Raw genomic sequence first — 15,830 nt, forward strand, 5'->3', positions numbered from 1 at the left:
CAGAGGACCAGAGTTCCATTCTCAGCACCCATATGAGGCAGCTCACGCCTGCCTGGAACTTCAGCTCCAGAGGATCTGGTACCCCTGGCCTCCTCACTCACACAGATATACACGATTAAAAATTAAATCTTCAAAACAACAAAGCCTCAGGGTTCAGGGGTGGGTGTGTAGATAGTCTCCCTTGCCACTCTGGTCCAAGGCTGTGTTTTTCCAGCATTTCCTAAAGGATATAAAGTTCACCTCAACAGAGTTGTCCAGTAGAAGTTTAATAGGAGCCAACGTGTAACTGAAAAATTTCTAGTACCACATTTAAAAAATTGCAATGAGCCAGGTAGTGTTGGTACATGCTTTTAATCCCAGCACTTGGGAGCCAAAGAGGCAAATGGACCTCTGAGTATGATGTATCTCAGCCTGGTCTACAGAGTGAGTTCCAGGATAGCTAAGGCTACACAAAGAAACCCTGTCTCAAAAAACAAAAACAAAAGTACAATGAAAGCTTTCCGTGGTGGCTTATGCCTCATGCCTATAACCCCAGCCATTGGAAGGCTACAGTAGAAGGCCCACCACCACAGTTTTGAGGATAGTCTGGGCTACAAACTGAGAATCCATCTTGAAATAAAAACAAACAGCTGAAATAAGTAATACGTTTTATTTAAGATTATACATCCAAAATATCATCCTCGTAAGTCAGTTGTGAGATTATTTTACATTGCTTTTTATGGAAATCCAGGGTGAGGTTACACTATTACAGTCCATCTGAGGGCACTGAAAAGCCCTTGGCTGCAGCGTCGGCTGCCAAGCTGTCTCCCTGACATCCATTTCTACCCTCACATCTATAACTTTTTCACAGCTGAGTAGGAAAGCTTGTAGCACCTCTTCAACGAAGTCACAGCAGCTCACCCATCTGAAATTTGAACCTGAGCATAAGTAGACGTTCTAGGGGTGAGATGAAGAGGCAGTATAAGCCTGTAAACCTAGTTACTCGGGATGCCGAGGCGAACTTAAAGTCAGCCGGCCCTTGAGTGCAATCAAGGCCAGCCTGGGTGACTTGGTAAGACCCTGTGTCAAAAGAAAACAGTAATAACAAAAAGCCAAACACACAAACTGGGGTTGTCAAGCTTCGTGCTAGAATGCCAGCCTGACATGAAAAGCCCTGAGTTCAGTTCCGAGCTCCACAGCAGAAAGGAGAGGGGCTGAAGGAGGTCAGAACACATCGCTCTGTGAAGTGGCTGCCTGCCTTTCTGCCTCTTCTGAGATGCATTGGTTGACCATCATTTTCTCCATCTCAAGCACATTTTCTGATTTGATTACTACTAAAATCTTAAGATGAAGACTGAAGGTTGAGGTAGCATTTATTTACTGTGAAAACCAAAACTATAATCTCTTCTTGAAGCCATCAAAACTATAGTGGTCAGTGGATTTTTATTATTATTGTTTTTAAATCAATGGTCAGTTTGGTTTTTTCCATTGCTATTTATCAATGGTCAGTTTGGTTTAAGCACTCAATGCCATATATATATATATAATTATATATATATATAATTGCCTTGCCCATTATTACATTTTGTATAATGTGCCAGATATTGCAAGAATGCAAAATTAGAGGCAGTTTTGTTTATAAAGATAGGTGAAAACCAAACCTAAGCAATATCTCAGCAAAGATAAATTAAGTACTGAATGTAACACATAATAACCGTTTCCTTAGGAATCAGTAAACAGAGACTCAACAACAGAGACAACTCAGTGTAGCTGGCCCAGGAGCACAATAAAAGGGTCATACAATTATCCCAATGATTAAAGAAAAAAAAAAAAAAAACAACCTGCTGAATTCAATATTTAGTACAAAAACTCCTATCTAATTTATAGAGAATTTTTTACATTTGACCACAGACATCAATTAAAAATGTCATGAAATACTATTCTTAGCCAGGTGTTGAGATAGACCTATTATCAGTGTTTGGGAGCTGAGGTAGAAGAATTAAGAGCCTGTGGCCAGCCTGGGCTATTTATGGAGACCATATCTCAACACTAAAACAAAACCACAGCCAGGTATGGTGTGTGCTTGTAATCAGGACTTGGGAGGAAGCAGGAAGATCAGTTCAGGGTCATTCTTAATCACAGAGTTCAAGGCTAGCCGGGGCTATAGCCCATTTCAAAACAAAACCCTTGGTGGTAATTCCAGCACTAGGGAGGCAGAGATAGGCAGATCTCCATAAGTTGGAGGCTAGCCTGGAATACAGAGCGAGGTGCAGGACAGCCAGGGCTATACAGAGAAACCCTGTCTGAAAAACAAACAACAACAAAAAGGTAACGATTAAATGATTAACAGAGAAATGTTAAAAAGTCTCCCATAAGATCTGTCAAGAGAATTCACTATAAGCAGTGGGAGGTTATCCTACATGAACACAGAGAACGGAGGCTCCCAGAGGAATCACATGTGTTTGTAGGAACCTGCTCAGCTGTAGTGTAGGCAGGGGTTGCTAGACCTCAAGAGCTTGGGCGACGCAGAGTCATTGGGACTACACAGCTGCAGGGATTGAAATATGGACAAAGGGCAGTAGGAAAGTAATACTTAGAGAAGGTGTAGATGGGCAAGCCATGGTTTGTGACATTATAAAAGGAGACAGTGCCAGCCTCATAGTCTAAGAAAACCCCTACGCGGCGAGGTGGCACTGTCATGGAGAGGAGCAGGGAGGTGGAGGAGTCCTCATAGGCTCTGTACTCATGCTTATGTTGCAACCCAATCACCCAGTATCCGCTCTGGGGCTGATACCTGGAGTGGGCACTCTGCTTGCTGGGATACTGGCTGAAAGAGAACATGGGTTCCACCGGGTTACTGCATACACCCAGGATCCAAGCCGTCTTCTTGGTCACGTCCACCTCCCAGTAGTATTTTCCTGAGGAGAAGTGCTGAGAACCCAGGACACTACAATCAAAATGTTCTTCCAGACAGGAAGACTCGGACAGCTTGGCACCTACAAACCTCACCTGCCTCCGGTTTTTAGACAGGACAAGATTTAAATTAGCCGTCTGTGGATTCAGGGTCACGTCCACTGTAGGAGAAGGGACAACAGCAGCCATGAGAATGGGCACATGGGTCCCATGTCTCTGAGAGGAGAGGACAAAGGAAATGGTGGTGGTGGGGGGGGACGACTTAGAATTAGGTGGTGGAGGAGAGGTATGGACACCTAAGACCCGAGCGAACATGCAAGTCTGTTGGGGAGAAGCATGTGAAAGGGGTTCAGAGAGGCCATGGAGTCTACTCACCCCAGTAGCTTTGGACGTCTGTCAACTCTGTAATGAGACAGTAAAACATGTTAAAGGGAGCGGGCGGTCTCAGGGCTGACACCTGGGGAGGCCTGAGAATAGCGGGGAATTCAGAAGGCACGAACTGGTCACTCCATTTCCCCTTAAACAGGTGCTGCACTACCTGCAGCATACCTGCCCCTCTGCGGCTTCTCTCATAACTGCTATTCTCCAACATCCACCCCACCCCTGCCCTGCTTCTCCCCACTACACTAATTCCACATCCAAACTCACCTCTAAAGACTCGCAGCATCCTTTTCAGATCTGGGGCTCGAAACAAACTTTTCAGCTTGGTGGGAAGAGCTTGGGGCTTCCTCAGGGTCCAGAACTCACTCCTAGTGAGGGCACATCTTATAAGAGCTTCTGGGGGCTGACTGTCTCCCCACCCCTCAGACCCACTGATGAACTTCAACACTCTTTCCTGAGGAAAGTCACCATTCTGTGAAGGGCCTTCCACTGGACCGGAAGACGTGGACTAGAAACCAGCTGCTCACTATCTGCATACCTTTCTTCAGTAAATGTTAAATTAAGGCCTCATTTTGTTTCTTTTCTATCTTAAGTTCTATAAGATACAATGGTTTCCCTTTTCTCTCTGTATCCTAAAGAAAGTAGGCAACTGAGAAGAACTGAAAGAACTCCAGAGGCTGCGGAGTCCTTTGCTACAGCTCAAACGGAAACAAAATGTCAGTGCCATACCAGAATGTCCACTAGGAGGCGCTGGAGACGCCCACGTTGATCAGAAACCCTGCTGCTGAGAGTAAAGGAACACCTAAAGGATCGGCTTGCTTCAGAAGGGTGTGCGGGCTGAGAATTCACAGCCAGAATCCAGGTACACTGTCTAACAAGCCTGAAGGTGCTGGATCTGTGGGCAACTTTAGATGTCACCTTGGTGGATGACTTTGTAGATTCAATGCTACTGAAGAGAACTAGTTCTGTCCCAGAGCCAAAGCCATTCTCCTCATGGCTCAGGTCTGTGTTTTCACTAGAACTGACATACAAGGAAATGTAAGCACTAAACAGCAAGACCTGGACTGGAGAGCCGGGGAGAAATGGAAAGTCACAGCTGGCATCTGAAAAGCCAATTCTCAAGCCTGGGGCAATACACGGACGGTGATTTCCCTCTAAGAGGCACAGCCAAGAACAATGTGTATGGAGGTAGCTGTAACTAGGGAAACCGGCATCAAAGGCAAGTAGAGAGGCTGGTAAAAAAGGAATCCAGTAACAATTCTGTCTCTAGTTCCAGACCCCTTCCATAACAATTCTATGACCATGGATGCCAGCCTACTAATCCTTTATCTTTGAGACCTCTAGATTCACATGCAATTCAATGTACCAGATGCAATTCAATGTACCAGATGCAATCCTACCCTGCCTGTGACTTTCCCCCTTCTGTAGTGGGTAGCCATTCCAGCTTTGATCTGGAAGTTCCAACCCCCATTGAGGCTTTGGCACCTGTCACACCTACAAGGTGGGGCCAACAGAGGCACCAAGATCTGGATGGGCCAGCGCTCTCTCTCTGTGCCTGGACCCTAGACAGTGGAGGTTGACCGAGCAGAGCTCCAGAGAACACCTCTGGACTGCGATACACCTTCCCCAGACCCCGCGACCTACCTATCCCTTCATTTGTAAGTTACCCACTAAATAAATCTCCTTTTAACTATGTGGAGTGGCCTTAATAATTTCACCAATACCCTTCCCCACAGGTAATTCTAGAGGGGCAAGCCCAAGAGAATTAACTTATATTCTCACATACCTTTTTGTGACATCACTCACATCCTAGGGAGGAAAGGACAAATTAAGTGAAGGATTATGTCTTCTTCCCACTTTACCACCTTGTGTAATGACTAACCCCCCTCCCAAAACAACAACAAAACCAAAACCAAAACCAAAACCAGTCCAGTTGATACAAAGTATAGATGAGAACTCAGAGGAAGCCAGATACCTCTCAACAGTTACATCTCAACAGTCCATCTCAAAACAACTAAACACACACATAAATAAAAACAACCCCATCTCAGAGCAGAGTTCCTGGGGACCCATGTACAAATTTCGATAAGTTCCATTATTTTTTTGAGTTTTGTCTTTTGGCAACGCACAGGATCGAAACCAGGGCTCCATGGATGTCAGCTCATGCCCTAGCACTTGAGCTCTCGTCTCATCCCTGTGGTTGAAATGTTATGCACATGTATTGCCTGTTATTTGCCGCACAGCACCTGACCTTGCCGAGTGATGATAGACTAACATCTACCCTTGAGATAGTCACAGGTTTTATTTGTTTGTTTGTTGTTTTTGGAGACAGAGTTTCTCTGCGTAGCCCTGGCTGTCCTATATCTCAGTCTGTAGATCAGGCTGGCCTTGAATTCAGAGACCCGCCTATCTCTGCCTCCTCACTGCTGGGACTAAAGGGATGTGCCACTGCCATCTGGCTTTGAGACAGCCATAGGTTTTATTTTATTTTATTTATTTATTTACTTTGGTTTTTCAAGACAGGGTTTCTCTGTATAGTTTTTTTTGATGCCTGTCCTGAAACTCGCTCTGTAGACCAGTTCTCGAACTCACAGAGATCCACCTGCCTCTGCTTCCTGTGTGCTGGGATTAAAGGCGTGCACCATCACCACCCAGCTATTTTATTTTTTAAAGATTGATTTATTTATTATGTACACAGTGTTCTGCCTGCATATATGCCTGCAGGCCAGAAGAGGGCCCCAGATCTTATTGTAGATGGTTGTGAGCCAACATGTGGCTGCTGGGAATTGAACTCAGAACCCGTAGTAGAGCAGCCAGTGCTCTTAACCTCTGAGCCATGTCTCCAGCCCCAGCCATAGATTTTAAATGTGGCTCTCTCTCAAACTTCATCCCTTAGATGATGTGCAATCACTCACACATAGGCCCAACCCCAAATACCTGTTAAGTATCTGTTACTATAGGGGAATTCTACTGAAGAAAAAGCAGGGGTTAGACAGATCTCCCCTGGGGACACAGGGCAATGTTAAAGGGCTCTGGAATGCCATGTCTGGGGTGGTACTGTTGAATTCTGGTGGGAAGGGGCCAGGAGTGCTGGGAAGTTCCCTACAATGTATAGAAGCTAACTAAGGTTTACCTGTTTTTTTTTTTTTTTTTCCGAGACAGGGTTTCTCTGTGTAGCTTTGTGCCTTTCCTGGAACTCACTTGGTAGCCCAGGCTGGCCTCGAACTCACAGAGATCCGCCTGGCTCTGCCTCCCGAGTGCTGGGATTAAAGGTGTGCGCCACCACGGCCCGGCGGTTTACCTGTTATTAGAGCAGTCAGTTTGAGCTGGGGCGGAGGTGGCACTCGGGAGGCAGAGGCAGGCAGATCTCTGTGAGTTCGAGTCTAGCTTGGGCTACCAAGTGAGTTCCAGGAAAGGCGCAAAGCTACACAGAGAAACCCTGTCTCGAAAAACCAACTCCCCCCTCCCCCCCCAAAAAAGAACAGTCAGTTGTCCTGAAATTGGTAAAGCCTCCTGTAGAGCATTGAGGGATACAATAGGACTTCACAATTCCAGATAAACTTCTGGGCTACTCTTTACTAGTAATAAGTAACTCTACAGGGCTTCCCTTAGCATTTGCATCTGAACTGTTTCAGACTTTAGCAGGTGGCCTCCTCAAAGTTCAAAACAAAAGAGGTAACAGAAAGACAAAGGAATACTTTTTTTCAGAGCTGAGGATGGAACCTAGGGCCTTGCGCTCTACCACTGAGCTAAATCCCCAACCCTTTTTTCCTTCTCATTTCCATCATGATGTTAGTCCTAGTGCCACACGAGATGGGAAATGGTTTTCTCTTTTCCTCGATTCTAAATCTGGGGGTCCTGCCCGAGTCTCACCTGCAGCAGCTCCACTGCAGACCCCTGGCACCGGTGCTCCAGGTCTGAGATGAGATCTTTCAGTGACTGGCTCTGGTGGATCAGGTCCCCCTCAGCCTTCTCGATGATGCTCAGCCCCTTCCTCTCTTCCGATTCCAGTTTCTTCAGTTCCCTCTGCTCCTCCCTGTCCAGGATGCTCCGCAGCTGCTTAAATTCAGTCTGGATCCGGTGTCTCTCAGGCTCCACCTGATTCTTTAGCACCAGGAAAGAAAAATAGGCTGCTGGCTGCAGGCCCAAGGGTTCTCCCCCGGGGGGAGGAGGGGCAGGAAACAGGCCACACACTGCTTTCCTCTGAGAGTGGAGGGACACAGGCCTGTAGGGCCTGTTCTCAGGCCCTCAGCCTCAGGCTGCCTTATCTAGGGTTTGGAGGTATATATTGTGATTCTTGGGTGAGTTTAGACTCCAGGAAGCTCGTGTAGCCTCTTAGGCTTCTAGGTCAGCCTCAGCTCCCAATTTTGAGCCCTGAGAGGAATTACTGGCTCACAATTAACCTACCATTTCCAGGAAGTTAGGCTGGAAATAAGATTCAGAATTCTTTCTTTTTTAGTTTTTTTTCTTGTTTTTTTTTTTTTTTTTTTTTGTTTTTTGTTTTTTTTTTTTTTTTGGAGACAGGGTTTCTCTGTGTAGCTTTGCGCCTTTCCTGGAACTAACTTGGTAGCCCAGGCTGGCCTCGAACTCACAGAGATCCGCCTGGCTCTGCCTCCCGAGTGCTGGGATTAAAGGCGTGCGCCACCACCGCCCGGCTTGTTTTTTTTTTTTGTTTTTTTTTTTTTGAGACAGGGTCTTACTATGCAGCTCTGGAGGGTGTGATACTCGCTCTGTAGACCATAGCCACCTGACTGTCCTCGTCTTCCAAGTGCTACAATTAAAGGAGTGTACCACCTTGCTTGGGAAGCCATTCTTTCTCATATAATTGCCGTAAGAACCTAGGAGGAGCTGGAGAGATGGCTCAGGTGTTAAGAGCACTTCCTGCTCTTCCAGAGGACCTGGGTTTAATTCCCAGTACCTAACGGTGGCTTACAGCTGTCTCTTTAAATCCAGTTCCCTCTTCTGGCTTCCTCAGGCACCAGGCATACTTGTGGTATACAGTAATATATTCAGGCGAAACACCCACACACATAAAACAAAACAATGAAATAAAATTTAAATTAAAAAACAAAGCAAATAAAAAACAATACAAAACCCAAAAGAGAACTGGACCGACTTTTGACGTGTTTGTTACCTAACTTCCACCCCAGTTCCCCAGTACAAGGAAAAGGGCCAGACCAGGGGGAAGTTCTATGCAGAAGCGGAAGACACTGGGGCAGGAAGCCCTGGTCCTCGGCTCCCAGCGTCACCTTCGCTGTTTTCCCAGATCACTTTCAGGAGACTCCTACTTGCCTTCCAGGATTCCCTCTTCTCTTGGATAAGAGCTTTTAGCCTCTCAGCTTCATGCTGCTCCTTCCTCAGCTTCTTCAGAGACTCCTGGAACATCTCCTGGAAGAAATAGACCAGATGACAGGGTCCAGCCTCAAGCCGTCTTAGTACGTACACACAGAACGAACTAGGATTCGCCGACCTCAGGCTTCCAAGTGCCTTCTCTACACTGGAGTGCACACTTGTGAGAAGACCAGAAAGTCTCTGCTATTGATCAGGGAGCCACCTTCTAGTTCAACCTCTAAGTAAACAAGAGTTCTAGAAGGAAATTTGGGCTTCAGGTATAGTTCAGTTGGTACAGTGTTTGCCTAGCATCCGAGAAACACTGGACACTTGTAATCACCGAACTCTGCAAATGATGGCAGTAGGACCAGAAGTTCAAGGTCATCTTTAGCTACGCAATCACTTTGAGGCAATACTGGACTACTTGGGACTTTGTCTCAAATAAGAAGAAAACAAACCAAACCAAAACTACAAAACAATTAGATGAGAACACGAAGTAAGGTCAAGCCGTGGTCCTGTTCCCACCTGGTACTCCTGGGCCACCTCCTCCATGAGGAACGTGTGATGACCATGGTGCTCCTGAGATCGCTCACAAAGCCAGCAAATTAACTTCCCATCCTCCTTGCAGAAAAGCTGGAGTTTCTCTCCATGAACCGCACAAAGAATGACCTCCAGCTGCTTTCCCGGGGCCAAAACGACCTCTCTGAGCCTCTTCACTATGATGGCCAGGTGTCGATTAGGCCGGAGGTTCCCAGGCTGGTAGGCGGTCCGGCACACAGGACAGCTGCTCTTCCCTTCTGGGTTGAGCACTAACCTGTCACTGTTTGCTGTGATGCAGGCCTGGCAGAAGCTGTGACCGCAGCAATCTATGCTCAGGGGTTCTGTCAGGAGCTCCAAGCAGATAGGGCAGGTGACCTCATCTCGGATGTCCACCAGAACTGCTGAAGTCATTGTAGCTACTCTCTTGGCTCCTACCTGCCCAGCTCTGACTGGTAGACCGTTCTTGTTTGTGGAATCCTAGGTAGAAAGCAGATGGAAAAAGCACAGGCTAAGAAAGGAGAGAGAAAAGGAACGGCACTGTGCACGCTGAGTAGATGCCAGACACATGGGGTAACAAAGGCCTCTCCGTCCAGTTCCAACACTTTACCTCAGCTCTCATCCAACACCAACTTCCCCTCTTATTACAACACTTATTGTGTCCTTTACCTCCTATTGGGTAGAAAGATAAACAGGGACACTGGAGAGGCCTTAGAGTTGCCCACCCAAGCATGGTTTTCAGAGTTAAAAGTAATAAACACACGACCGTGCCAGGACTTTTGGATTTGCTGTTCCTGTTGCAAGGGGACCCTTCCTTCTGGCATCTGCACCAATGACTTCTCCCATGTTGTCTTATCAGAAGGCAAGCTCTCACTAGCTTATCTTCACCTGCGTTATCTTTGATGGTCTGACTCCTCCCACAGAAATGTTAAGCTCCCAGAGACCACAGCTGTTCATTTTTTGTTCATGGTTGTACCCACAGAAGCTAGCATAGGATCTGGGTGAATGAAAAGCCAGAACTCCCCTTTAGTGGGTGAATCGATCCTTTCCCATGAGCCTTTTCACCTTGTGGATATCATTCCCCTATGCCTGGTCTCCAGGATCATGGTATCTAAGCTTGTAGACACTGCTTCTTCTGCTCCACTCAGGCCTCTTGCTCAGCTACTTCCCCCAAAACCCAAAACAGTCAGGAATGGCCACAACAGGGAGAGGCAATAGGTTTTACAACTAACACGCCCCTCCCCTCCTTAATGTGTATGGGTGTTCTGCCTGAATGTATGTCTGTGCACCATGTGCATGCCTGGTGCCCAAAGAGGCTAGAAGAAGGCATTGGATCTACGGGAAATGGAGTTAGAGACAGTTTGACTGTCATGAGAGTGCTGGAAATCAAATCTTAGTCCTCTCCAAAAAAAAAAAAAAAAAAAAAAAAAAAAAAAAGTCACTTTCGTTTCAGGCAAAACCATTTGCAATCCACTACTCTCTTGAGAAAGTTTCTACTGCATGAGAGAATCTATGAGAATACTAACTGGCAAAGGACCAAATTGTACTCTACTTACAATGACAGTAATATATATTGTCAAAAGACAAAATCACAGGAGCTGGAGGGAAAGCTCAATGGTTAAGTGCACTGACTGCTTTTCCAGAGAACCAGGGTTCAATTCTCAGCACCCACATGGCTACTCACAATGGTCTGTAACTTCAGTTCCAGGGGATCTGACACCCTCCTCTGGCCTGTGAGGGCACCAGGCACACAAGTGGAGCACAGACGTACATGCAGGCAAAACACTCATACACACAAAACTAATTAATTAGAGGTGGGCGGCAGTGGCGGCGGCGGCGCACGCCTTTAATCCTACCACTCAGGAAGCAGAGCCAGGTGGATCTCTTGTGAGTTCGAGGCCAGCTGGTCTACAGAGCTAGTTCCAGGATAGCTAGAGCTGTTACACAAAGAAACCCTGTCTCAGAAACCCGACAACCCAACCTGCCCCCCCCCTGCAGAAAAACCCCACCAAAACCAAAAAAGAAACAAATAATAAAAATAATGCGGCAGGGGGTGAGTGGGGGTCATTTTGATAATACAGTTTGGTGCCTGATCTAAGCATAACTTACAGCTGTGCTGTTAAATACAACAGCTACTCATAGCTCTGTCATTTCCCACTCTAATGGGAGATACTGGATAATCAAGGTAAGATTCCTGAATGGAAATGATGGTACTGGAATTGATGTTTCTATGAAGACTACAGACTGGGAGAGGCTGACTCTCTGGAGCAAGAAGACCAAATTAGTAGCATATGAAAGAGAAAAGAAAATCCCAGGGCCAGGGAAACCAGTTAAACCAAAAGACCAGGGGCTGGAGAGATGGCTCAGTGGTAAGAGCCCTTGCTGTTCTTTCAGAGGAACCAGATTTGGTTCTCAGTATCCACATGGCAGATCGCAACTGTTTGTAACTCCAGTTCCAGTGAATTGGATGCCTTCTTCTGGCCTACAAGGGCTCCTGCATGCATGTGATACATGTATACTCACATATCACACATATACATATAATTTTCTTTTTTCTTAAAGATCAGAGGACCACACTAGAGGCTGGAGAAAGAGCACGGGCCTCCACTGGAACTCTCTGTGCAGGACGGCCATGAAAAAGATCTGCAGGGTAATCAGGATGCTTTAGAAGCACTGACCTTTGCCAAGTAGATACAATTTAGTGCACAAAACTGCTAGAAAGGGGCAGGAGTGAACAGAAGCTCATGCCGATTCCAGAATGGTCTTCAGGATAAAAATCACCGATAATCAGGGGACACTGGGGTCAAGGCTGGGAACTCAGAAAAGGAACAAGAAAGGCAAAGGAAAAGACTTGTCGACCAGGCTGGCCTTGAACTAATAGAGATCCATCTGCCTCTGCTTCCAGAGCGCTGGATTAAAGGTCTGTGTCACCATACCTGGCTGTTGTTATTTTTTACCTTTATGCAGGCCTACGTTCCAACTTAACCTATCATTTGGAACTGATCTCACAGCACTCAATGGACATAAAACTGGAAAATAATTAGTTTGAAGCATTTCTGAATTTACCTTCAAAGAGTCATATTTATTAAATTTGTGGTAACTCACTTGTAATTCCTAATGTTAAAAATGTCATATTTTACCTTGTTTAGACATTAACAAGTAGAAGCCATATCCTTTTTGTAAAAATAAACCGTAAAGCATATTTAACACTTTTTTTTTTTTTTTTTTGGTTTTTCGAGACAGGGTTTCTCTGTGTAGCTTTGCGCCTTTCCTGGAACTCACTTGGTAGCCCAGGCTGGCCTTGAACTCACAGAGATCCGCCTGGCTCTGCCTCCCGAGTGCTGGGATTAAAGGCGTGCGCCACCACCGCCCGGCCAACACTTTTTTTAACCCTTTTTCTTATTTTCTTTTTGAGACTCGGTCTTACATATCCCAGGCCGGTCAGCAACTCACTATGTAACTGAGGATGACCTTGAACTTTGGATCCCCCGTCTCCACATCCCAAGTGGTGGTATTATAGGTGTACACCTTGTCCCCCCAATCCCAACATATCCCACAGCATCACCCCTGCTCTTCTATCTTTGGTGCAGGGCTTTGTGCACGCCAGGTAAGCACCCTACCAATTGAGGCCGCCCGCCCCAACTTCTTAGCATATTTTTTCCAAAACTTTTGATTTCGCATTTTTTAAAGTTAGGCCTGGAGTTTGTCAATAATTAACTTCGTGTGAGAATTTACCACACCAGGTGGTTTGCTATGTATTCAGAACTCTACTCCAGTTAACTGTCACCCAAACTCTAGGATCCACACATTGTATTGCTCTGCTCATGCTATATATTAAAAGTGTTAAAACTCAAAAGCTAAGTAACAGGCTTAGGGTACACAGTGTCCAAGTGTCAGTTCCTCGAGAATAGCTGTAACACCTATTCTTTTTTTTTTTTTTTGGTTTTTTCCAGACAGGGTTTCTCTGTGTAGCTTTGAGCCTTTCCTGGAACTCCCTTGGTAGCCCAAGCTGGACTCGAACTCACAGAGATCCGCCTGGCCCTGCCTCCCGAGTGCTGGGATTAAAGGCGTGCGCCACCAACTTCCGGCTAACACCTAGTCTCTTAAGTATGCATTTCTCTCAGCTGACCGATGAAATAAATGTCACTTTGCTGCGCTGGTAGCTCAGGCCCGTAATCGTGGCACTAGGTAGGGAAGCAGAGCGGAAGCAGGAGGATGGTTAGTTACAGGGCAGCTTGGGTACTCGAAAAAAAAAATTACAATTAGAGTCGATAAATTGTTACACACACGTTTATATAATACGTAAATACAATGGTCTCGATCTCAGCGTACTCAATCACAATAAAATACAAATGATCACCTCACTGTCCCCGACTGCCTCAGCCAGAGGTGACGCAGGAAGGTCACCTTTCCTGCGTCACCTCTGGCTGTAGGCATCCCCAGAGAAGGTCCACATATGAAGGTTATCTTGTGACCAAACTTCTCCAGAGCACACCCGGAGGCCTTTAATTAATTCTGAGGGCCAGAGGGCCTCGCTTAGGTCTTTTCCCAACTCCGCCCAGCTTGCCTCGGCTTCCTCAGGAGAGGCCCCCAAGGCTCCTAACTTGGACTGGCTGCAGCCGGTGCAGACCGGGGCGGGGCAGGCCGAGTGGCTCATCTCCCAACTCTTTCTGGAAGAAGTCCGGCCTGCTGAGGAGGGGATAAACCTACTTCCTGGAGCAGCCAGGCTGGAGCTGGGGGAGGGGATGTTGACCTCTGAATCCACGCGGGACCCCAAACGGTAAACTTCCAGAGTAGCGTACTTTCGCCTCCTGAATCCAGGTTTTCAACGCCCGTTACCCCCTTACATAGCCTATCCCCAGCGGCAAACGTGCCTCTTCCATGCTTCCCAAACTCAAAAGTTGCAGTCTCGCATGTTTCCTCCACGCTTGAATCCCAACACAATCTGTAAGGTGGCGAAGACTCTCGAAACCAGTGGGACAGCAGCGACTGGTCAGAAAATGGGTTTGTTCACCAACCTGTAATCCGTGGTCAAGATCAGTGCCGAGGACTCGCAGGCAGACTGTTCCCAGCAGCTCCGGAGCCCGACTCCAGGCAAAAGGGGCGGGGCTGGCGGAGGAGGCGGGGCTGGTGGAGGAGGCGGGGCTGCCTCTGGACTGACTGGGACCGTCAGTGACCAAGCCTCGGGCAGAAATGCGAAGACATCCCTAGAAAAGTATAGGGAACAGCAAGTGTTGATGCCCATGAGAACACTATCATTTGAGACTTAAGCTTTCGGCTATCATGTAAGTGTTTAATACACCTGCTCTCGCTATCAATATATTAAAATGTCTAAAGAATAAAAGGTTCAGCCATATAATTAAATGGTGACTGCATTGGACGGATAATTAAAAAATCTATCAACTTTAAATTAAAACGTGTGTGTGTGTGTGTGTGTGTGTGTGTGTGTGTGTGTTTATACACAGACCTGTGCGCATCCGTAACGCATAACGTACGGAACCAAAAGACCATTTACCTTTTTAATTTGTTTTATTATATACGTTACATATACAAAACTTACGGCATTTAGGAACTGGGCTATAGATTTTGTTAAAGGCAGGGAGGGCAACTCTGAAACGCAAAAGAATGACAAACTTCCGGCCCTAGGAGATTAACAACCCTACCTAGTATCACCTGACCTTAGAGGGTGGGGGTGGGGGAAAACTTGAGGAGGAGCTAGGGATGTGGCTCAGTTGGTGGAATGTTTGCCTAGCAAGCGGAAGTCTGTAAACTGGGCTTCCTGGCTCGCACTTGTAATTCAGCAGTAGGGAGGCTGAATCAGGAGGATCATTGTAAGTTTAAAACTAGCCTGGGCTACAGAGTGATTTGGCCCCAAAAAACTAAAAAACAAGACAAAAGGCCAATCCAGGAATATATGCTTGGTGTGAGGAGTGGGAAAGTATCGTCCAAGTTGTTTTTTTTTTTTTTTTTTTTTTGAGACAGGATTTCTCTGTATATAGTCCTAGCTGTCCTGGAACTCACTATGTAGACCAGGCTGGCCTCAAACTCAGAGATCTGCCTGCCTCTGCCTCCCAAGTGATGGGGTTAAAGACCACCACCGCGGCCCTGTGGAGGCTGAAGAGGGTTTGACTGCAGGAGGAGTAAGCAAAGGAGCCCTGTCAGGAATCTGCCCGACTTTTACTTTGTCTTTATTGTACCATGTGTCCCCAGATCTCCTTGTCTAACTCCTTTCTTGAGTGCAGAGACAAGGCTAAAAGATGTTTTCTAGAATGACCACAGAAGCCTTGTTCTATGCCAAGTCCTGGGTACAAGTTCTTCTCCATATTGTGTCCTTCCCTATTCTGAGTCCCGTGGAGTCCTTGGTCAGCCTATTGTACCCTGCCGCCATCCTAAATGTGAATTCTTACTATAGGGGCATAGATGTGGAAAGCAGGAACTACTATCAGCCAAGACCTCTTAAGTGTTTCTCTTTGAGATTGTGTGTTGTGTCAGAAGCTCCCTCCCCAACTCATTTAGTTGTCCCTAACGAGAACAACAGGGCTGGCTTTATAAGTTAGGTTGGTTACTCAAAGTGGTTTGCAGTCCTGTGTGTCCAGGTACCTGAGGAAGCCAGAAGAGGGCATCAGATTTCCTGGAGCTAGAGTTACAGGCAGTTGTAAACTGTGTGATGTGGGCCCAGGAAGTCCATC

The 15,830-nt window shown here is 46.5% G+C and overlaps 1 protein-coding gene across 3 annotated transcripts; it reads right to left on the bottom strand.

Annotated features, from left to right (window-relative positions):
• Nucleotides 1–630: 630 nt before the first annotated feature.
• Trim6 (tripartite motif containing 6) lies at nt 631–14,260 on the bottom strand. Of its 3 annotated transcripts, none has more exons than XM_059269500.1 (9): nt 14,160–14,260; nt 9,130–9,621; nt 8,566–8,661; nt 7,147–7,377; nt 5,060–5,082; nt 3,541–3,641; nt 3,268–3,294; nt 2,774–3,053; nt 631–904 (listed from the first exon to the last, which is right to left on the bottom strand). In XM_059269500.1, exons 2-9 carry the CDS (start codon nt 9,553–9,555, stop codon nt 700–702), a joined length of 1,389 nt encoding a protein of 462 aa, XP_059125483.1. In that variant the 5' UTR covers nt 9,556–9,621; nt 14,160–14,260; the 3' UTR covers nt 631–699. The 3 variants fall into 3 exon arrangements, with proteins under 3 accessions (XP_059125483.1, XP_059125490.1, XP_059125475.1); XM_059269507.1 differs by having other exon boundaries at nt 764–904; nt 2,989–3,053; XM_059269492.1 differs by lacking the exon at nt 631–904 and having other exon boundaries at nt 1,803–3,053.
• Between the last annotated feature and the right edge of the window lie 1,570 nt (nt 14,261–15,830).

This window comes from Peromyscus eremicus, chromosome 1 (genome assembly GCF_949786415.1).
Source record: "Peromyscus eremicus chromosome 1, PerEre_H2_v1, whole genome shotgun sequence".
Taxonomy (NCBI): domain Eukaryota; kingdom Metazoa; phylum Chordata; class Mammalia; order Rodentia; family Cricetidae; genus Peromyscus; species Peromyscus eremicus.

Excerpts from the sequence above, each read along its gene's own strand:
- Trim6 (XM_059269492.1), bottom strand. The coding sequence starts at position 9,555 with ATGACTTCAGCAGTTCTGGTGGACATCCGAGATGAGGTCACCTGCCCT. Across the intron at positions 3,642-5,059 it reads GTGAGTGATGTCACAAAAAG|GAGTGAGTTCTGGACCCTGA; the intron begins GTATGTGAGAAT and ends TGCCCTCACTAG. Across the intron at positions 3,295-3,540 it reads GATGCTGCGAGTCTTTAGAG|AGTTGACAGACGTCCAAAGC; the intron begins GTGAGTTTGGAT and ends GTCTCATTACAG.